We start from the raw sequence: 22,881 nt of genomic DNA, 5'->3' as shown, positions 1-22,881 counted from the left end.
CTTAAAATGACTGGACTATATAACAGTATAACTTTTTATATAGTCCTTTTCATACAATAATGTAACGTTAGTACTTTAGAGAGCATTTCTAGTCAGAACTAAGTACAAAGTAAACGTTTTTCTCCCAAGAGCTACATATCAGCGAATCCCAAACAAAAATCCTGTTCATCCTTGAGAAACAGATAGCAGCTAACTGCCCATGTAAACCAAGAGAACATAAAGCACACAATGAAATATCGTTAGTAAGTGTGAAAGTAACTTACTTGTAAATATGTGGCAACTTTAGGTCATACACAAATACAACTGTGACAGGGATGTCAAAGGAATACTAACATTGCAAGCACATATTTTCTGACCAAATGTCTACAACTTCAAATCTTATACTGAGAAACATGGAATTTTTAAAACATGGAACTCTTGCGTCTACAAGAGTCTAAGTTATACGTTTTATTTGTATTTTCTACAGCTTCAGTGAGAAAGAGGTTTAGGCCTACCTATCACAAGCGGGAGGAATGTTGTTGAATACGACACCGAATCACAAAAGGTAAAACAATTCTTCAAGCAATAAGAGCTGTTCACTTCACCACTTGTTTACATTTGACTCGCTGATGAATTCACTTCCGCCCTTTTAGTTTGCGTAGTTTACTGGAACAGGATTGGTGCGGCCCCACAACGCTCAATGCGTACGGATACGAATTCTACTTAAGCTAGTTTGGGAAAATGGCGGAGATCAAGGAAGGGGACGCTGAGCAACTTCACCAGGAGGACGCCAATATAAAAGGCAAAATAATTTGAATTAATAATGATACATTTATTCAACCCTGTTTTGCAGGTTCCTTAAATAACACTCAGCATTTAGAAATTTTGTATTTTATGCAATTTATCCTTAATGCGACTTCAAAACTGCTGAAGTAAATATAGGCCTCCTCATGGAGCTCCACCATAGGACCTAGGTGTAAATAATGTAAATGTTCAAAACGCAAATATTCTCAGCGCATATCGACAAAGAACTGACATTTCACTAGGTTGCAAAAACTTTTAATCAATCGATGCATTATCTGAGTTAAACAATAAATTGTGAATAACTGTAATGTGTAAATGTAGCACTGGTCTTACCGCGGAGCTCCGCACCAGGGCCGTTCTGCTTGGAAACATCAGCCTCAGAAAGCGGGATTGGTTACTCCATGGAAATGTACATGGGTTAACATATGAGGGCGCTCCAGTATTGTTGTTGTGGTTAAAAAAAAGAAGTTTTCTTCTACAGTGTCTGCAATGCGAGCGATGCACTGTAATCTATCATACGTCCTGAGACTTTTCTGCAAAACTCAACCTCTACGTAGCTAAACATAATCCATTCAAACAAATTTATCATTGTATTTTTTAATCATAAATTGTATTGTTTAAAAGTTTAACGTCAATTTCTCCCATTTCCTAGGCTGTCATAATTATGTGATAAAAAAGTTTATTAAAAAATCTAAATTATGACATAAATATGATAACGAGTCGTAATTATTATAAAATAAAATACTTTTTATGCAATAATTTTAACTTTATCTCATTTTAACTTAACTTTATAATTATGATTTATCAAAGCATGATTTATTTTTCTCATGTGACCAAATCTAACCAATCCAAATTGTTCACACAATAAATCCTAAAATTATTATTATCCTGAAATTAATTCTTTCCTCGTTTAAAATATTCTAATTTTAAATGTGTATTATTTTTCAGATGTATTTTCCAATTTTAACATCGAAAGTCTTGGCCTGGAACAAGGGTGAAACAATACAATCTCTCTCTCTATATATAAAGGCTTTAAAAAAAATTAAGACATTGTACCAAGGCAATTTTAATGTGGTATTCATATGACAACAACAAAAAGAAGTTGTTATAATAAAAAATCAACCCCCGGGACATACAAATGACTGTTAGTCGAAGAAAACCCTAATTGTTTGTGATTGTACAGTAAGACCAGTTGAATGCAATTGTAATTTTCATCAATGTGAAATATATAATATTTTTTAATTTATTAAATATTTAATTAACTAATTAAATTTTCATAAAGGAAAACTCTTTCGTCTTTAAGTTTGCTTCAATATACAGTATTTTGCTGAAGTGTGAATTTGTTTGTATTAACAGACACTGGGACTGATACCAGTACGATCCTCGCTGAATCTGTGGAGCGTGAGCAATTGCCAACTCAATCAGCAACTACTACTCCAGTGAAAACAGAGGAAAAAAATGGACAAACATCCTCCACTGTCGTGTCCGGTAAATATTCAACAGTATATGATGATTATCACACTCAGACAGGATGTCTCTCAGCATTGTTAAATCACTGAATTGAAATCATCTGTCTCTCTTTCAGAGAGACATGTGTCTATTCAAACCACCCTGGAGGGGCTTGAAATGCTTGTGGATTTAAATGGAGGTACTTTAAACCAGAAGTACCTGTTTATTCTGTCCGTTTATTACAACCATCAGCAGACCACTTGAATCTGAAGCTAATAAATATCTCTGTTCATTGATTTTGACAGCCGGGAGGAAGTCTTGTCCATTGTGTCCAGAAGAGAAATTTAAGGCCTGTTACAGTCATAAACTTAGACGACACCTGCAGAACTTGCACTGGAAAGTTTACGTGGAATTTGAAAGTAAATGTAGCCCTTGGCAGCTAATTTTCTTTTCCAACACATATAAGCTGTTGCTTCTGGTTAGCAGCTAATTCATGCGTGAAAATTTTGCTTGGGTAAATTAACTTTGTTTCCTCTCCTGCAGGCCAAAGGATGTGCATCTGTCATCTGCCTTGCCGACAACTCAAGTCCAGTCTAGGCTCTGACCAGGTAAGATGACGTGTTATGAAGTGTTTCTTCCCATACACATCCCATGGCTGTAATTATAGTGACAAAAAGCCTTTCTATTCTAAAGTGAACATAGAGATGCTGATTAACTTTATTTAGAATTGATCATTTTTATCCTTAGCTTTGCGAAACCTGTTCGTTTACAATGATTGAACCTCATTACTATATAGATGGATAAACATACCACACTACCATAGAAAAATTGCTCACCAATGCTGACCACAGCCGTAAATATAAATATCCAGCCATAGCCCTGTTTGCCTGTAGTTGGACAGTACAGATAGATCGAAAAGCTTTTATCTGTGACAGTTTATCAGGAAAAATGAAATCACATCCTCTTGAATTAATACATTCATGTATTTGTTCCCCTCATCTCCAGACTCAAAGCAGACTTGTGGCTCACTACCACTGTGTGGTTTGCTCTGTCACTATTGCTCGCAAGACAGACATGATCAGTCATCTCAAACGCCACTTCAACAAGGGTGAGACAGAGGCCAGCTATTCAGGCAGCTCAGATGTACCCTTTGAACAACCTGGTGAGCCTTTACTCTATTGCTGTTTAAAATGTTTTATATGCTTCCTCGTTTTATGTGCTTTACTGACATGAGTGATAATTGTGCATTTGTGCTGACAGCGCCTCAGAGGGTGAGAACCGCTCTGGAACCGCGTGAACAGGATGCCAGTTTGTTTATGTGGAATAATGTAGATGTTGGGATTGTTTTCATAAAAATAATAGTTCAATTTTTTTGTGGTATGTCCTTTAAGAAAGAATAGGCAGGCTTAATCTAACCTAAACCATACAGCATTCAGCCGCTCACAGGATGAAGTTCTTCAGGAGTGATATGAAAGATCCCCTTGTGGTTCATGTTCAGGCCTTGGCCTTTGCTTTTTAGTTTAAAGTAAGAGACTCCTGTGAGACACAGGAGGCGGTTGTAACAATAAAATGCTTTAATTTGCTACAGCACTAAGCAATTAATTCATTCAATTGCATATTAAATCCACTCATTAGGGTATTTATGTAGGCAGCATCTGAAGAGCGTTGTACTCCTCAGCCTTTTTACCGTTTTTTAAGGATGCTATTCCTCTGCATTTAGTCAATATTTTCCAAATTATTTGTCCGCATTGATTCTCTTTCTTTCTCAGTCCCAGGTGGACAGGCTTATGAGATTATGAAAGAACTGGGCACCAATGTCCAGCTCCTGCCCAACCACACCACACCCCAGAAGACAGACACCTACTTCAACCGCAAGATGAAGACGAACAGGTTGGAGAATTTTATTTATTTGACGAACGACTCGTTATAAGATTTAAATGTGTACCTCGTAAAAGATAAATGTGTAAACCCACATTTACTTTAGCATCTTAAATGTTACTTTGGCTGAAGTTATACTTAATATACTTAATTATATACTTAAAGGTAGGGTAGGTAGGAATTTTATAAAAAACTTTTTTCCAAATTTGTTTAAACTTTCTCTATATATCAATACATAATTAAAATGTTAGTACTCTGAAAAAAAAGAGTATAAAAATCGAGTGACTCTAGACCGTTTAATCTGCATTAAACACAGCTCATTATTTCCATTCGGGACGAAACAAAGGATTGGCTTAGGCGACTGTCACTCTCTCGCAACCATGGCAACCACCCTTTTGCCACACAGGATCTACCCACTTGCGCGCACCCGTTTGATTTGAGGAATTCAAGAGGCACGGAACCTAGGAATAGCAAAACAATGGCAGAGAAAGAGCAATCAAAATTCACATTACCGGCATATGCAGTTAGCGAAGGCAAACAAGGCAAAAAAGGAAGACAGTACTAGAAAAGGTAATGAACAAAAAGTCTTTGGATAAACAAAGAAATAAAACGCGTGTCAATATCCTCGGACCCTAGTTGCACGACCTCCTCTGCTTCGCCCTCGACCCCGGACCTGTCCTCGAGCTGACGATGCGGTACTTGTCTCTGGAGTGTAACGTTAGTCCTCATCAAGAGTCAACAATGTTTTCATCATGGAAATTCTTACATGCAGAACACCATATATGTTATGAATCTTACACGAAATTCATCTTCATCACAGTGTAAATGATGGTAATGGAAAAACGTGTATCATGCAACCTGTTTTTAGCTTTGCCTTATAGATAACTAGCTCGTTAGCGAATCAAAAAATATATATTTTAAACTTTACCAATATCAATATGCTAGCTTGATAGTGAGTACTAAAATACATCTTATTTGTTTATATTCATAATGATAAAGTTCAATTTTTTTATTACATGTGATTCTGACATGATGTCACTGCATGCACTGCGCTCCTTCCTCTCCGCTCGTCTCAGGTAAACAATGCGAATGCGTCTTCAGCTCAGCTGTCGGAGTCGCGCGTTCATGTGTTTTGGGGGCGTGGCTTTGGAAGGAGCCCAGAAGGGAGGGGGTGGAGTGAATGGAAATAATGAGCTGTCTTTAAAACAGTTGTGAGAGGTCTACAGACACTCGATTTTTATACTTTCTTTTTCAGAGTACTTAGATTTTAATTATGCATTGATATATATATAAAGTTTAAACAAATTTGGAAGAAAGTTTTTTTATACATTTTTTACCTACCCTGCCTTTAATATTTTATTTCTGTTTGTATAAATATATAATATTTAGACAAATAATACAAAAATAGGCCTACCTATGGGTCATGGACACCCTGTTGAAAAACCCTATAATAAAGTCAAAAAAGGACCCCCAAAAAATCCTTCATACTCTTATTGTGCTGATTATTTGATGATTGTATCACACTAAAATGTGATTGTTGTAGGCAGCTGGTGTTCTGCTCTCTTGCTGTTCTTGCTGAGGAAAGGAATCCACTCGAATGTCTCGATGCCTTTGGAGCGACTGGTAGGAAATTTACTAACATCTCATGATGATAATAAATAGCACTGCTCAGTTTTTGCTCCGAATGATTTGATAAAAATGAAAGGGGCATTGTGTATCTATTTGCAAAAATTTGCAACATATTGATCATTTTTGTAGGTATCATGGGTTTGCAGTGGGCAAAGCATCTGCGCAACTCTGTAAAGGTTACTATAAATGACTTAAGCGAAGCTTGCGTGAAGATGATTAAGGAGAATTGTCATCTGAACCACATCCGAGTAGAGGGCACTCGTACGGGCCGGCAGCTCGACGGAGCGGGAGATGCAGACTCGCCCATTGCCTCCGTGGAGGTGGTGAAAATGGACGCCAATGTCATCATGCACCTGAGACCCTTTGACTACATGTGAGTGAGAGGACTGATGAACTGTTGGTCATAATGACTAAAAACATTGTACCCATAATAATTGATTGCATTCTTGTTTTTAAATCAGACACCTTGACCCATTTGGAACGGCTGTAAACTATCTGGACGCTGCTTTTCGTAACGTTCGGAACCTGGGCATTGTCTCTGTGACGTCGACAGACACCGGTTCCCTTTACTCTAAATCCCTGAATGTGACGCTTCGACATTACGGTTGCCAGATAGTCCGAACCGAGTATTACAGGGAACTCGCAGCGCGTATGGTATTGGCGTCAGTGGCCAGGTGGGCAGGTCTTTCTGAAATGAATCAGCATACACCTATTTATTTTATTACACAGTTTGCAAACCGTCTTGTTAATGCATGTCATTTCAGGGCGGCTGCACGCTGCAACAAAGGGATTGAAGTGCTGTTGGCCGTAGCTCTTGAGCACTTTGTCCTCGTGGTGGTGCGAGTTCTTAGAGGGCCCACCCAGGCAGACGAGTCCTCTAAGAAACTGCGGCAGCTGTTGCACTGCCAGTGGTGTGAAGAAAGGGTGTTCCTCAAGCCAGGAAGCATGGTGGAAGGTGAGAAAGCACTTGTACAAACAAACAGCTGCATCCTAATAGTGTCCCTGTAGCCAAAATAGTCAAGCATGGCAACAGTAATGGCAAGGTCATGGGTTTGATTCCCATAGAATGCATGAACTGCTCAAATGTATAACTGTCAAATCCATAAATGTAAATAGATGTTCTTGCTTATTGTATATACAGAAAACCTGTACAGACAGCTGCCCTGCCAGTGCCATGGGAGCATGCCAGGAAAAACCGCAGTAGAGCTTGGACCACTTTGGTGAGATGATGTCATTCATACTTATGTTTACAAAACACTTATAATGATAATGCTTAATTCTTTCATTAATGACTATAATTTTTTTCTTTTTGATCCTTTCCATCCACCAGGGCCGGTCCTCTGTTTAACACTGGATTTCTGAGGCGGATGTTGGTGGCAACAGTGCAGCACAATATGGAAGACATCCAGCCTCTGGTGAAGACACTCATTTGTGAAGCTGACTGCACCACTCTCAAACCTTTCCCTGTCCCGGGATTCTCTGCCTTCTCCAACCAAGGTGTGTTTGGGTGTGCAAGTTTTTGCCCATCACTGTTGTTTCAGTAATCTTCTGGTTATTCATCGTTAAATACAACGTGGAGATATCATCTGAACTTGTTTTGTCAGCATAACTTGATTTTTGCCTTGTATTTTTCAATTAATTTGACACATTTTCTAGTGGAGTGTGGTGTGGTCATAAAAACTTTACAGAAGGTTGAAGAGGCGGATACATCTGACCAGTCAGGTATTTGTTGCTTTATCAATGTCTTTTATCTGATGTTCTCGGGGATCTAACTGTTCCTAGGTTATCCCAGATTAAGTAGGGTTTATGGTTGAATAAAAACTGAAATGGATTAATTGCATAGAAAATAGTGTATTTACTTTGACTTTTTGTGTTCAGGGAAAAGAAAGCCCACAGGGGAGGACTGTGGGAATGTGCTGAAGAAAGTCAAATCAGATTCATCTTTGGAGCATCCAGCGTTCTACTACAGCATCCATCGGCACAGCATCCGCGGCATGAACATGCCTAAGTTAGTCAGCGCAAACTTCTCCATACACTGTCATGTACTGATGTACAATTCATAATACATGTAGAATCTGACACTGAGGTTTGTTCCTCTCTCTCAGGCTGAATAAGTTCCTGCAGTATCTCACGGAGGCCGGGTTTAGAGTGAGCCGCACACACTTTGACCCAACGGGCGTGCGGACCGACGCCACCCTGGCACAGTTTAAGGAAGTGCTTACAAAATACAGCGTGCCTACCTACTCATCCACCCCTCAAAGCAACGCTGTCAGCTCAGACCGACGTCTAACTCTCTGACTTTAGATACTGTGCCCGTGTGAGAGACAGCACAGAGGTCAACTGTGGCTATTTTTATTGATGAGTTTTCCTGTTTATTTTAGAAATTTTCAATGACAACTTGAGTAAGTTCTGGATAAGAAATAACATTTTCATCTGAATTAAAAGGGTTGTTTCAGTTTTGTTGATGTTTTTTTGTGGATTGTACTGAGGCTTTGACCCATTAAAGGGCATAATAGTGTTTGAATAATCAGTCTGTGTTGACGGTGATGCAGTATTGACTTTTATTCTTTGGTTTTTGAATTTCTAAAAATATTTATAAAGACTGTCAATGGGTAATATTTAACTTACCTGATCTGATTTTCTATTTCACTTCACTTTTTTTCCAGATTGCTTACAGTTGTGCTGTATAACATAAATATATAAACATTTTACATTATGTGTGTATATTATAATTCATAATTTATATTTAAATATAATATTAAAATTATTAAAATGTATTATTATTAAACATTGACAAAGTGCTTGAGGTGAATCAAAACAAAAACATGTCTGGGCCACATTTTACTTTAAAAACTACTGAATATTTAGCATATTTTTATAAATTTTTTGATTGCACGTTAATTTATTATTTTCATAACATTTAAGCAAATTTTCCCCAAAAATTCTCATTATTAATGCATTCTCAACTTTTGAGCTTTTTTTATTCAGTGCGTTATATATTATAGAATTGTTTTCTTTTTTTTTCAGCAATTAGACTCTACAGAAATGTGCTTTATTGTTATGCAAATGTCACAATGCAAAAACAAATCATGGTACAAATAATTATTTTATGTTTGGTCTGAAATAAGACTAAATGTGTTCAGATTTTATATGATTCATCAGCTTGAAAATGACGCGTGTCATCAGTTAGAGCCACGCCAGCTTTATTTGTATAGCACATATCTAGAACTCCCTGAAATGCACTAAAACTATCTTACTGGTATGACAGTTTGAATAGAAACTGTTCGTGGTAATAAACCTTAATAGAATCAAGTCTGTCTAGTATGTCACACATGTATAGTATTTCACAAACAAAGATGTAACAAAACATACCATGGTTCTTCCTTGAAGCACCCTAGAGTCTCTTCCACTGTTACTCTAGTAACTTTGATCACAGCTCAGATACTCTTGCATATTCACAGAGAAGCCTGATTTATAAAACACATATCATATAGCATGTTGTTTTCATGAAATCAGGCTGTGACTGTGTCAAAACTTAGTGAGCTGCCTCCCTAGACAGCATTTTGGGCATCACAGGTTGTCTAGGTAGACAGCTCCTTTTAAAAGACAGCCCTTGATTGTCCTGATGCAAGAGTTTCATTCATGCCACTCCCACAGTCCTGAAATATAACACCTGCTTTCAGATTCTCCTTCAGTAGTGAATGCAGAGACATTGAATCAACTTCACCAGAGCAGAAGAGAGCTCACCTGAACTAAGCAGAGCAGTATGGGAACATCGTCCAGCTTACTGGATGAAAATAAATCCAACTACATAAGAGGTATGTGTTTAGGAACTTTATGTGGTCATTCTAAGTCACTAAGTGGTGTGGCATAGTTTATGAGTGTGGAAATAGCAGTAATGTTTGTTTGTATGTCTTCCGATGCTCTTAAATAATAATAATAGGTTGCTGAAACGTTTCACTATACTGCAGGGATATGGGCAGAGAAAGATGGTGGATGTTTCTGAAATTGCAGATTGAAATACATGAGATGTTTTCTACTGTCCTAAATTGCATGACCATTCAGTGTTAGAATTTTTTTTGAATTTGGACTTGTAAATGACTACCATTAGTGTCCATTAGATCACTCTACCCTCTCACCTGAAAAGTGAGAGGCAGAAACCTGTTTGTTTTCTTCTTGCTATTTCAAACTATATGGGTGGAGGTTTTTGGTGTGTGTCAGAGATTAAAGGATTACAATCAGCTCTGCTATTTGCTCAAATGGAAAAACAGCCAGTGTGTGCAATTCACATCTGTAGTTTGTAAAGAAGAGTGATGTTAGCAGACAAAACGTGCTGAAAGAGCATTACGGCATTAAGCGTATTTTCGGAATGTGTTTTTTTATACCCCATTTCATTCACAGAACTCAGTTTGATTTTTTAATGAAAAGCTCATTGTCCGGAAACGGGAACATGTGAGCTTGAAAATTGACAGGTGATAATTTCATTTGAAAAGGTTACTGCTGAACTGTCAGCTCCCAAAGATTGTAACCGCTATAGGGGGCATGTCTCCCAAATATTATATAAGTATTCAATATATAAGGATTATTCATTGGCTGATTTTGAAACTATAACCCTTCTATAACTTCTGAATATGTGGTTAGGCTTGCAAAGTACCAATAGTATTTTGATGTGCATAACCTAATGTAAAAGAATTACATTATTTCAGCCCCATCACAATAAGTTGAATTATAATTTGTATTTTTCATATCTATCCATTTAACGTACATTTTTATTCAAAGCAATTTACAGAGAATTCAAGATATTTGACATACCTTTGACTTTGGAGCTCCACATGCTACGCTCTACCAGTTGAGCAACACAAACATTTAAACAGATTATGTCAGTTCTGATAGTATCATAGTTTCTGTTACAAACCAACAATGGCTTTAACTAGAAAATATTGTCACATGACACCACACTTTTTACAGTCAATGTTTTTTAGTTGCACACGCAGAGAAAACATGCCTTTTTTTGGGAGCTTGACGCAGTTAATGTAAGTATAACGAAGAATAACAAAACCGTTGATGGGCCCCATTGACTTCCATAGTATGGAAAACAAATACTATGGAAGTCAATGGGGACCCATCAAATGTTTGGTTACCAACATTCTTCAAAATATCTTCTTTTGTGTTTAGCAGAAGAAATAAATTCATACCGGTTTGGAACAACTTTAGGGTGAGGACATGATGACAGAATTTTCATTTTTGGGTGAACTATCCCTTTAAATCTGTCAGATGTGACTCTAGGTTTAGTATCATGTTAATTGTGTCATTATCACGTGGGAAACAAATGGGATCACTTCCTGAGAATGAGCTGACAGTAAACTCAAGTGCTGTCATTTCACACCTAAAAGAGAGTGTGTTGTCAACAGCTGCTCATTGTCAAGGAGTTGTTTCGTCCTTTCTCACACACACATGTAGAGGTGTTTAAGAACATTCCCTTGTCAACCTTGTACTCTTGCTGAAGTGTTGGTGAAGTGTGATGATGTCTGTGTTGAGGTATGTTCATACAGAACTGGCTTTGCAGGCCATGCCATGTCACAAACGTCTATTGCAGGCAAAGTATCTTACATGTCAGAGCTCAAGAATTCAAGACATCTCAAACTACAGTTCCTTCCAAAACAATGAATCTCTCTCACACACAAAACAATAGTTTTAAGAAGACTGCATGAAGAAATACACACTGGCGTGAGAGTGAAAATAAAGACAGAGCGGCTTGTTACTTTCACTACATTGTGAAATATGACGGAAGTGAATGCCATAGCTCTCAGCTGTCGTCTAAATTCATCTGTTACGTAATGTAAGGCTCTAAAATTGTATAAACATTTAAAAATGAGGAAATTAAAAAAGTAGAAACACCCTGTACAAGTGGTCATTCTGGTTTAGGTGTTAAATCCTAAAGTTCAGTCTGTTTCAGGAAAACAGAACGTAATTCTGTGGGTAAATCTATGGGCGCAGTGTTATAGCTATTCCATTAAGTATTCCATTTTGAGTCATAGCTGATTCTTTTGTTTATTTTAGAACGACTTGAATACTGTACTGACCAATCAGCACCCAGAATTGGAACTTTCCATTTCCAATGATATAATAACACTTGTAGTAATAAATAGCCTGGAGATTATTCATATACCATGCCTCATGTAAGTCATGTTTATGTGGTATGTTACATGTTCTCATGGCATGCCACCAAAATGGAATTTAAACATGTATAATTCTACATTAGATCTATGAGGTTTGAAAGCTAATTTTGTATGTGGTCCTGGGAAAAACACAATTAACTAATTTAGACAATCCGCTGTGAATTTCCTCTCCACTCACCTTTGGTCTGTGCCTATTTTGGGTGATGTACTGCCATCTGTTTTTACACATTGGACAGTGTGTGATGGTGCGTTCTTCTCCAGGTGAAGCGCTAAGTGGAATTAAAGAGAGATTTTGAAAAACTCATGAAACATTTTCCTTTAAGATAACACTTTACAATAAGGTTTCATTTGTTAAGATTATAAACTACATTAGTTAACGTGAACTAACAATGAAAATACTTTTAAAGCATTTTCTTTTAATCTTATTTCATGATAATTTCAGCATTTACTAATACATTGTTTAAAAAAAAGATGTACTAGTAGGCCTATCTGTTAAAATTATTTAATGGAACTAATCTAATATGAATAACAATAAACAGTTAACAAAGATGAATAAATACTGAATCAAATGTATTGCTCATTGTTATGGGACCTTATTGTAAAGTTTAACTAATCAAAACAACATTCTGTGTGACAGAAAAAAACAGCAAAGAGAAGTGGAAGGAAATGTTAGGTTAGCGAATGTACCTGAAATATCGTCTATTCAGTAGTTTATGCCCTTCTAGCTGTAATATAGCATGTCATATAATTTAACTGATTTATATATAAACATATGTACGAAACAAAGTTGGGTTTCGTTAAATAAAGGTAAAGTGTAATTTTTTCAGCAGTATCACCTCTGGGATTGGATTGGTTTCCTTGGCCCCAATCTCAGGGCATGAGCTGATGTTACATGCTTACATGCTATTATTATTATGATACATAGTAAAGTAGGCTATGACTAAGTAAATGTTAGATCAATGCACGCCATATGAAATCGTGCTGAGCAAGTAAGACCTGTTTGACTTCTAGTCTTTTAAATATTGTAATGACCTCAGCATTGTTTTGTCTTGCAGAGCAAGTGGATGAGAAATTTAAGAAGTTCGCACCGATTTATAGGAAACAATATTCTCTGGCTTACCTGTCCCAGATCCGAGATGAACTTGAACAACGCAAAGAGGAACGCACACAGTTCCTCAAACAACGGGTAGGAATCAGATCTCAGATATGGATTTAACAGACATATCTGAATTAATTTATTCTTATGAGATCGACACATTATATTTAATTATCCAGGCCCCTCCAGAGTCTGGAAAGGTGATGTATGAGGAATTTGTCCGGTACTTTGATGACGGCAGGAAGTGGAAAGAGAGATATATTGTGATACGTGCCTGTAACGTCCTGGAGTGCCACGAGAGCTACAAGGTATTAGCCATTATTCACCATCTGAGAATGAACATTTGCTGACTGAGGTAATGCTAACATTTCCTACCTCTGCTTTCCTGCAGGCGTATGTGAAAGGTGCCCCTCCATTACACAGACTGATGCCTACAGGGGGCACCATTCTGACTACTGAAGAAAAATACATGGAAATGATTGACCAGGTCTGCCCTTGCACCAACAGTGAGTAAAATTAATTAAGAGTAGGCTATATAGGCATATATTTTAACTGAGCTAAGTTTCCACTTTTCCAGCAATTGTTAAAGACCAGATAACTTTGAACAAACATTCTATTAATGTTCCTGGAAAAACATTTGTTCATAACTTTGAGATAACCTTTCCAGCTATGTTAGCCAAAGTTCTGAGAGTGTTCCCTGTTAGCTGGGTAGACAGTCCTTTCATATTAGTTGGGTTCAACACATAAATTGACACACAAAAGAAGATATTTTGAAGAATGTTGGTAACCAAATAGTTGATGGGCCTCAATGACTTCCATTTAATTGTTTTCCCCTCCATACTATGGAAGTCAATGGGGCTGATCAAATGTTTGGTTAACCATTTTCTTCAAAATATCGTCTTTTGTGTTCAGCAGAAGACATTTATACATGTTTGGAACAACTTGAGGGTGAGTAAATGTTGACAGAATTTTCATTTTTGGATGAACTCTCCCTTTACAGTAAGTCAAGTCACAATTATTTATATAGCAGAAACAGGAATTTATTTATATAGCAGATTATGTCAAAGCAGCTTCACAGTAATAAACAGGAAAATAACAGTGTTAATGTTGTAGAATTCATCAACTATGAAACAAATTCAGTTTCAGTAAAGCAGCTCTATTTACAGTGAATTATTATTAAGCATCAGTGTTGATTCAGTATAGTTCAATAACAGTGTCAATGTTACAAAGCTCCTGATATTATCCAGCTCAGCTCAATTCATATCAAATTTCATTCTCATTCAATAGTCTCAGTGCAGTTGAATCTATAATATTACTGAATATTGTCTTTAAAAACCCATTCATTACTGAGCTAATGATAAATGTTATTTTGTTTTTAATAGAACATGACTTCATTTCAATTTGGCATAAAATCAAAACTGACCCAATTTAATTTATTTATGTTAATGGTATTATTGTGAACGATTCATCCATGCATTACTTAGTTCTGTTTTTGTTTTCTATAAATCATCATAATTTATTTACTGAAAAGATTTATGAAGAACATAATATATAATATACAATAATTTTATACATACAGTAAACATAATGGTGAATTAACTTACATAATGGAGTAAAATGTGATTGTGTGTGTTATGATGCAGATGTCCAGGAGGATTTCGCACCCCCTGTGGCGGACATGCCGGGGGAGTACCCAGTTTATCTTAGACTTCCGTACCGCCGAGATTCCTATTTCTGTTTCCGAGATGAAAACTCTCAAGCTGAATTCATCTCGGTCTTATCTGACTGCATTCGCCACCAGAACAAAGGTATGACTTTCACTGTAATAAAACCAGTGCCAGTGGAAGTTGTGGTGTAAAGAAATAGATCAGCTTATATTAAACGGAAAACATTTGGTCTATTCAACAGATTTTCTCAAGAAGAAGACGTGTGAGGTTAAAGCTTTCCTCAAAGCCTTTCAGCTCTATAGGCAGGAGAATGGGCAGTATGAATCATGGGATATGCTCATTGGCAGTGATGTGCGGGTAGGTGTCCTTCAACATTTCTGCTGGTTCACATTGACTGCACATGTTGTCTGAAACTTAAGACATTTTTTTGAAAATAAACAAGATAGCTTTTGTTCTTCTAGAATGGCATGGAATGTTCTAGCTTTTGAAATGTTTTGTAATTTACTGTGACAGTTATGACAATCTTTATCATTTATAAATGGCTGGAACCAAGTTGCAAAACATATTTCCATATTTGGTAGCCTATAATTAGGCATTTTTCCCAAATAATTTGTTTTCCTCACTAAATGGTAGATTTAAATATATTTAGAATTTTTTCCCTGTTGTATAATACATACAGTCTTACATGTATTATCTGTACTCAGTCTCCAAAACCCCAAGTCACACGCTGTTACATCAGAGCGTCTGTGGAATCTGAGTAATGCTGCACACAGGCAGTTTCACTGTAGTTTCACCTGTTAAAGCCAACGTGACAATGAACTATCGATACACCACATCTCACAGCACATATTATTTTAACTTTGTTAGAAGTTGTTAGTTCTGAAAGAGCAACGTGTGCCATGAAGTGTCCTGAAGCTCACAATATGAACACTGTGAAATATATATATCATATTATTATCCTATATTATCATTTTATATTATGATTTATTATCATACTTTTTCTGCAGTTTCCTAAAACTATTTGATACTTTCTGTGCTTGAATCATGGATAAGGGGGTTTATTACTTTAGTATTTCATTATTAATATTGTTTACTGTTGTCACATTAGTCTGTTCATTTAAATACTTTGATTTGGATCGTGTTTGAGAAATGACTGAAGGCAGATCAGTGATTGATTTTGTGGTTTTAGGTAAACATATCAGTCTAGTCTGTGGTTTAAGTTTACATAAATTGTGCCACATGGGGGTTTAGCACTGCGGGGTTTGCGCTCAATGTTTAAGTCTTGTTTAGCTACAGGATGTATGTGTAATATTTCTGAATCTGTGTTTGTTTGTGTGTGTGTTTAGGGTCTTGCTAATCTGTTCATGGAGGACTTAATGCCCTATCTGGAGAAAGAACTGCAGCCATGTATGAAGAGCAAAAGGGCAGACAAGAGAAGAGTGTGGTTTGCAGTGCGTCTCTTTCCTGTCCTAGTGATTGTACAAATTGTTTCCCATTATAGCATTGGGTTTCTCCAGAACCTGTCCTTTATACTTGAAACTTGGGTGTGTGATGTTGACGTACATGTAGGATGCCGCACACCCAAATAGCTTTAGGCCAGGGAGGCCAGAAATGTCCCTTTGGTGTTTCCCTAAGGGTGGGACAAACCAGAAACATACCAGAAACACATTACATTCCATAGCTGTGATTATGGACGTTACAAAAACTTATGTAACAGTTATTAATTAATTGACCCCTGCCATTTGTCTCATAGACAGTTGAAGCTGCTTATTTTCTGCTGCAAGAACATTTAATGCAAAGGCTGACCGCACTGAAGGAGGAGTGCAAAGACATGGTGAAAGAGCAGGAGGCACGCATGCGCTCTGACATGGACCAGATCATCTCCTCAAGAGCTTTCCTGGAGAGCAAACTCAGAGGTAAATGATCACACAAAAAATGTGTCAATTTCAAGCTTTTAAGAGCCTTGAAACTGAAAACTGTCACTTGCCAAACACTGATGTACACTACCTTTCACATACATTTTTTTAAAAAAAAGTATACTTTTATAAAGCAATTCACTTTATAATCATAAAAGAATCCTGAAAAAAGATGAATTACACAAAAATATACAGAAGAACGAATGTTGTCAGCATCGATAATAATAAGAAATGTTTCTTGAATGCCAAACCAGCATATTAGAATGTTTTCTGAAGGATCATGTGACACTGAAGACTGGGGTAATGGAACCATACATTTCAAACATTATATATTTCAAAATATATCAAAATAGAAAATAGAAACTTTAATAAATATTAGTAAGTTTAATAAAAATTGTAATGTGAGCATATGAGATCGTATCAACCCGAGACTTTTGAACGGTAGTGTATGTATATATGAATAAAATATGTGACCCTGGATCACAAAACCCAGTCACAAGTCGCACGGGTATATTTGTGGCAATAGCCAACAAATAGCCAACATTGTATGGTTCAAAATTATCGATTTTTCTTTTATGCCAAAAATCATTAGGATATTAAGTAAAGATCCATGTTCCATGAAGATATTTTTTAAAGTTTCCTACCGTAAATATATAAAACATTTATTTTTGTCAGTGAATGCAGCACAATCGCGAACATAAATGGACAACTTTAAAGGCGATTTTCTCAATGTTTTGATTTTTTTGCACCCTCAGATTCCAGATTTTCAATAGTTGTATCTCGGCCAAATATTGTCCTATCCTAACAAACAATACACCAATGAAAAGCTTATTTATTTCAGCTTCCAGATGATGTATAAATCTCAGTAAAAAAAAAAAAAAGACCCATTTGACTGGTTTTGTGGTCCATGGTCACATATATAAAATATTGTGTAATATAAATATCTCACAAAATGTATATTTCATTTGAATGGCCATCAGTAAAGCAAGGTGGTTTACACTTTATTTTAAGGTGTCCTTGTTGCAGTGTACTTATACATTTAAGTACGGAGTAAAATTAATGAACACTTCCATTAACATGTACTTACTAGGGTTGGGAATATGGTTTGGTTAAGGGTTAGTTGGGTGTAATTATGCATAATTTACTGTTATTACAACAGTAATGTTATATGTAACAAGAAAGTGTAACCCGCAAGATGTCTTTTGGCCTTAGTTACTTTGTTGTACAAATGAGTATATGTGGGTGTTTACCATATCTGAGTCTATGTACTGTACCATATTTTTACTCTCTCAATCTGGGTAGCTATGGTAGCTGAGCCAGCAAAAAAATACTGCACTGAGCAGGTGCAGCCTTACCTGCCGGCCGTCTTGGAGGAAGTGATGGGGCCCATCAGCCTGGGCTTCACAGAGGCCCGGGACTTGAGCGAGGGCATGATGGAACAGCTTTGTCAGGACTTTGAGGATGCTGACCAGAGGGAGGAACTCCGACAGGTGAGAGGAGCTAAAGAATTTATGATTAAGCAGCATAAACAGTCCATACATCTTGTGCATTATATTCCATTTCTTAAGCCAAATTATTATAATTTTTTATATTAAAGGTGCTCTAAGCGATGTTGGGTGACGTCACTTCTTGTTGACGTTCGAAGTAATGTCAAACAAAACGGAGGCTAGCTCGACCCTCCCTCCTCCTCATCTCGTCCCCTCCCCCTCCCTTCCGTGCTTCCTGAAACAGTCGAATGAGGCTTTTCCGAAGTAAATTCGGGACTTAGCGCATTCCTTATCCCTTTCCCTCTTCTTTGCTATTTGTTCATCGGAACGTCGTCTCTTTGGTAGTGTGTCGGCCATATCAAAATTCAAGAGAATATAATTCTAACGTTAGTCGTTGTCTTGGACATCTCTCCTCTAGCTAACTTCCCTCTTCATGCTTCTCTCTCCTCCACTCCCCACACCCCCTTTCATGTGCACACGCACTAACCTCCCAACCCCAACCCCCAAATCATTCTTGTCGGTTATTGGCTGGAACACTGTTTGTTATGTTTCGTGGTCCAGGCTGGGCCAGTTTGTTTTTCTTGCCGTTTGTGGAGCCTGGGCTGTCTACAGAGACCGCTTTTTTTTTTTTTACAGTGTGTTCAGGGGACAGGCAGCTAGAGGATAGTGAGGAGATGTTTGCTGTATGTGACAAAAAAATTTTTGGCCTAAAAAACGCATGACAATGCTTAAACACCTTAAGAGCCTTTATATTAAAACAACTCTTCTTCTGTTGCTCTCTTTCTTAAGGCTCTGTTTAAGATGAGTAAGGCTAATTTACAGAGCTGTTACGACAAAGTGAGTGGACTGGCAGATCACATCCAAGAGCTACAGCAAACCTTCAACTATTGCATCAAAGGTTTGGCGAACAGCACAGAGATCGACTTAAAACAGGTATCCAAAACTAGTCAACAGTCAACTCCTTTCTGAATTGCTTGCATACACTCTATAGTCTTACTGTGATCGATTAGGGTTTCAGACGTGTCTGTTGTGTGATGGTTTTAGCTGATGGAGAATCTAGAGTACACCTTTGAGCTGCTCGTGCGAAAGGCTCTGGAGGACCCATCTATCAACCTCACGATGGCTATGCAAAAGGCTTCGAACAGGGTTCTGAAGGTAAGCATCTAACTTTTTATTTACAAACACAAATGGCTGTGTCAGATTGCTTAGCTTCATTTATCTTTGTTTTACAGCAATTTGACTATGACAGCAGCACAGTGAGAAAGAAGATCCTTCAGGAAGCTTTGATCAACATCACTCTACCCAGCATCAAGAAGCATCTGGCCCCATCCTTCAAAGAGGTACATTTGAGATCAGTCGTATAATGACACAGAAATACGAGCACTAACAGCTTAAATATACAAAACATACATGTTTGATATTTCCTAATAGACTTGTCTTTTCTTAAAATGTACCTTTAGGAACTACCTAAATTTGAGCAATACATATTCGCCGATTATTCAGACTTCATCAATGTGGAAAACGTGTATGAGGACATTATCCACCAGATACTGGAAAAGGACATCAGCATGGGTATGTCACATGATCACAACAAGACTACAAGTTTTCTCGCAAAGATGTTATTGATATTAGGCATTATTTAGTACAAAGCAGTTTTAAAAGTATTAAAATAAAATTCAAACATTTTTGCATGAGGATGATGTCTCTATAAAAAAGTCCAATCAAATAACAGTTTTTGAAGAAATAAGAGTTAAAAAAAAAATTGGGATCCGTAAGATTTTTATTAATGAAATTAATCCTTTTATCCAGCAAGAATGCATTAAATTGATCAAAAGTGACAGTAAAGACTTTTACATTATTTAAAAAAAAAGATTTCTATTTTGAATAAATGCTTTGAAATGAACTCACTATTTATCAAATAATTCTGACCAAAAAAAAAAATGTATGATGGTTTCCACAAAAATATTAAGCAGCACAGCTGTTTTCAACATTGGTAATAATAATAAGAAATGTTTCTTGAGCACCAAATCAGCATATTAGAATGATTTCTGAAGGATTATGTGACACTGAAGACTTAACGAATATTCACTTTACCATCACATGAATAATATACATTTAAAAATATAACCAAATGGAAAACAATTATTTTTAATTGTAATGATATAAAAACAATTTGATCAAGCACATGTAGTCTTGGAGAGATATATAATTTTTTTTTTTTTTTATCAAATCATAACTTTTGAATGGTGGTGTACTGTACATCCACAATCAAATCCCTATTAGAGCCCAGTGGTTAAAATATATTTTCAAAAGTTGCTCAGAAGAGTGTCCGACTCCTAATACATTTTAGGGCCACCACCATATATCTAAAAATCCTAAAGAACAAGAAATGATTACTCATTTAGATTTGCCTAAAACATTCTCAAATCTGATTTTTTTTTTTTTTTTTTATCAAATCATAACTTTTGAATGGTGGTGTACTGTACATCCACAATCAAATCCCTATTAGAGCCCAGTGGTTAAAATATATTTTCAAAAGTTGCTCAGAAGAGTGTCCGACTCCTAATACATTTTAGGGCCACCACCATATATCTAAAAATCCTAAAGAACAAGAAATGATTACTCATTTAGATTTGCCTAAAACATTCTCAAATCTGATTTGTGCTTTTGATTGGCAGTGGTCAAGGAGGCAGCCAGCTTGAAGAAATTTAACCTGTTGACAGAGAGCAGATACAACTTCAGTGTGTCCAGCCTGTCCTCCTCTCCCCCGGGATCTGCACCCAGCAGCCCAGGACACTTAAATACCTCCCCGAGCCTGCGTATGCCCATGCCGCCCTCCCCGCTGCTGGGCAACGGCATGACAGCAAACAAATCCGTGACTGTTCACTCGCTAAAGTCAGAAAGTAGCACACTGAGCCAAGCTCTTCCTGTCATGGGAAAAATCGGTGATGGAGAGAACAAGACACTCTTAGAGGAGAGCAGTGATGATGGATTTGCCACTGCCGAAACGTCAACCTCGATTACGTCAGCCGAGACTAAACCAGAACTCATAACCACCACAATTGCCACGGATGTCGTTCCCACCCCTGTTATTATGGTAACAGAAGGCACAGAAAGTGCTGGTACTTCTAGTTCACCAAAAGGAGATGCTGCAACTTTTTCAGACTTTGCTATTGCCACAAGAGCAATCAGTCCGATCTGTATGAAAACCTCTGGCTCTGGTGGTGACCCTGCTGAAACAGAGGACAACAGCAAGCCAGCGGTTTCGTCAGATGACCCAGCCCAGATTAAAGCACTGATACGTGATGAAAGCACATATCCAATAGCTGTTTGCTTATCTATTGAAGATGCAGAAGCTGGAGATATCTATAAAGAGGTCACAGACAAACAAGTTCTGGATCTTCCAGAAAAAGCCTCAGAAACCCAGTCTTCACCACACCTAGAGGAGGAAACCAGACCCCTGGGCTGTGTGAAGGAGATCCGTGACCTGGTAACGGAGGTTATTGAAGTCGAGGAGGTGCTTCCGACTTGCAAAGACAATGGAGAAAAAGGTCAAATGTTCGAGGAACCAGAAGCTATAGTTTAAGATTTAATGACCGTGTCAGTACTTTACTCAAATTGTTCACAGCTCCATTTTTCGGTGTGAAGAGACAAATTGTACATTTTGAACTTGGTTTCTTCATTGTGCAGGAGGTAATTATAATTTACTGTGTGTGTGTGTGTGTATATATATATATATATATATATATATATATATATATAGTAATAATATAATAATTTATATATATATATATATATATATATTTCAAATAAATGAATACTTTATTCAGCAAGGATGTATTATACTGATGAAACGTGACTAACAACATTTATAAAAATGTTGTTCTATTCAACTTTCAATTCATCAAAGAATCATGAGAAAATGCATGTTTCCATTTAAATAAGGAGTTATTAAACTGTAAAATTACATTTGAAATATATTAAAATAGAAAAAACAATTGTAGTATTATTTCAGAATATTAACATTACATTTAAAACGTAAATTTAAAAAAATCTTACCAACCCCCATTTTGAATGGTAGTGTATATATTGTGTTAAAGAGGATAACATGTTTTTCTATCTTATAAGGACTGTTTTAAGAATGTCATATAGATAACAATATTTCAATATTGTTTTAAGCTAATATGTACAAATTAATTGCTATGTTAGCATTTGAATAATATATGAAGTCTAAATTGTAACATAAATATTGTATTTGGAAATGATATCCTTTGTGAAACTTTGAGGAATCCTTTAGTAAGGAACATGCCTTTCCGCAAGGTGGTTTCTAACCTTCAGACGACACATTCACAACAGAGCCGGCCATGAACCAGGGCTGACTGTTTACTTTGGACCCACAATGCAGGCCTGACGGGTTTGTTTGCCATGGAATCTGGCTCTGTGACATACCGACGCCACAGTGCCGTTTTATGTCATGAATCTGTATTGACTGACACAAAAAGATTTGACACATATGCACAGCAGATCTGCAATACCACTGAGATCTGTCTATATATGGAGAGTCATTTCTACAGATTCTGCTCTGGGCACTTGACTATCTATTTAAGATCCACATAAACAAGAATGCAGTCCATCAATACATCTTTGAATAAGCATGACCACCCTTAAAAAGGAATGTTGGAATGATAGGTTGAATGATTAAATATGCATGTCATTTCATCACATTAAAGTGAGAGTAAACTAGACATTTGCTGAGCTTCTGCTGTTCTAAAACTCTAAAAGACACGAAATATTTCT

General features: G+C 36.9%; 3 protein-coding genes and 1 long non-coding RNA gene across 6 annotated transcripts in view; 2 read left to right on the top strand and 2 right to left on the bottom strand.

Annotated features, from left to right (window-relative positions):
- swt1 (SWT1 RNA endoribonuclease homolog) overlaps nt 1-643 on the bottom strand; it is a 30,128-nt gene extending 29,485 nt beyond the window's left edge. For all 3 annotated transcript variants that reach the window (XM_082148685.1, XM_082148686.1, XM_082148687.1), the window contains exon 1: nt 495-643. The gene's annotated coding sequence lies outside the window, so the exon portion shown is untranslated. The remainder of the gene's footprint in view (nt 1-494) is intronic.
- Nucleotides 644-695: 52 nt separating this feature from the next.
- trmt1l (tRNA methyltransferase 1-like) lies at nt 696-8,199 on the top strand. The gene is made up of 16 exons (XM_082148689.1): nt 696-781; nt 2,140-2,271; nt 2,369-2,431; nt 2,538-2,651; nt 2,776-2,840; nt 3,238-3,394; nt 4,002-4,122; nt 5,654-5,733; nt 5,869-6,112; nt 6,201-6,413; nt 6,504-6,694; nt 6,881-6,959; nt 7,070-7,236; nt 7,396-7,461; nt 7,618-7,747; nt 7,845-8,199. The coding sequence occupies exons 1-16, from the start codon at nt 721-723 to the stop codon at nt 8,035-8,037; spliced, it is 2,076 nt and encodes a 691-aa protein (XP_082004815.1). The 5' UTR covers nt 696-720; the 3' UTR covers nt 8,038-8,199.
- Nucleotides 8,200-9,424: 1,225 nt separating this feature from the next.
- Nucleotides 9,425-22,829, top strand: niban1a (niban apoptosis regulator 1a). The gene is made up of 14 exons (XM_082148688.1): nt 9,425-9,557; nt 12,974-13,104; nt 13,194-13,322; nt 13,406-13,520; nt 14,658-14,822; nt 14,923-15,038; nt 16,028-16,132; nt 16,435-16,597; nt 17,900-18,087; nt 18,874-19,017; nt 19,129-19,239; nt 19,317-19,424; nt 19,545-19,656; nt 20,763-22,829. The coding sequence occupies exons 1-14, from the start codon at nt 9,506-9,508 to the stop codon at nt 21,668-21,670; spliced, it is 2,547 nt and encodes an 848-aa protein (XP_082004814.1). The 5' UTR covers nt 9,425-9,505; the 3' UTR covers nt 21,671-22,829.
- Nucleotides 17,531-17,891, bottom strand: LOC309483053. Its single transcript, XR_014200479.1, has 2 exons — nt 17,645-17,891; nt 17,531-17,613 (listed from the first exon to the last, which is right to left on the bottom strand). It is a non-coding gene; the product is annotated as an uncharacterized lncRNA (long non-coding RNA).
- Nucleotides 22,830-22,881: the final 52 nt, after the last annotated feature.

The sequence above is a fragment of the Leuciscus leuciscus genome (assembly GCF_965113295.1).
Source record: "Leuciscus leuciscus genome assembly, chromosome: 19".
NCBI classification, from domain to species: domain Eukaryota; kingdom Metazoa; phylum Chordata; class Actinopteri; order Cypriniformes; family Leuciscidae; genus Leuciscus; species Leuciscus leuciscus.
This window is presented reverse-complemented; position numbering and strand designations above follow the sequence as displayed.

Excerpts from the sequence above, each read along its gene's own strand:
- trmt1l (XM_082148689.1), top strand. The coding sequence starts at position 721 with ATGGCGGAGATCAAGGAAGGGGACGCTGAGCAACTTCACCAGGAGGAC. Across the intron at positions 2,272-2,368 it reads ATCCTCCACTGTCGTGTCCG|AGAGACATGTGTCTATTCAA; the intron begins GTAAATATTCAA and ends TCTCTCTTTCAG. Across the intron at positions 6,414-6,503 it reads GTATTGGCGTCAGTGGCCAG|GGCGGCTGCACGCTGCAACA; the intron begins GTGGGCAGGTCT and ends ATGTCATTTCAG.
- niban1a (XM_082148688.1), top strand. The coding sequence starts at position 9,506 with ATGGGAACATCGTCCAGCTTACTGGATGAAAATAAATCCAACTACATA. Across the intron at positions 13,323-13,405 it reads AGTGCCACGAGAGCTACAAG|GCGTATGTGAAAGGTGCCCC; the intron begins GTATTAGCCATT and ends GCTTTCCTGCAG. Across the intron at positions 16,133-16,434 it reads AGAGAAGAGTGTGGTTTGCA|ACAGTTGAAGCTGCTTATTT; the intron begins GTGCGTCTCTTT and ends TTTGTCTCATAG.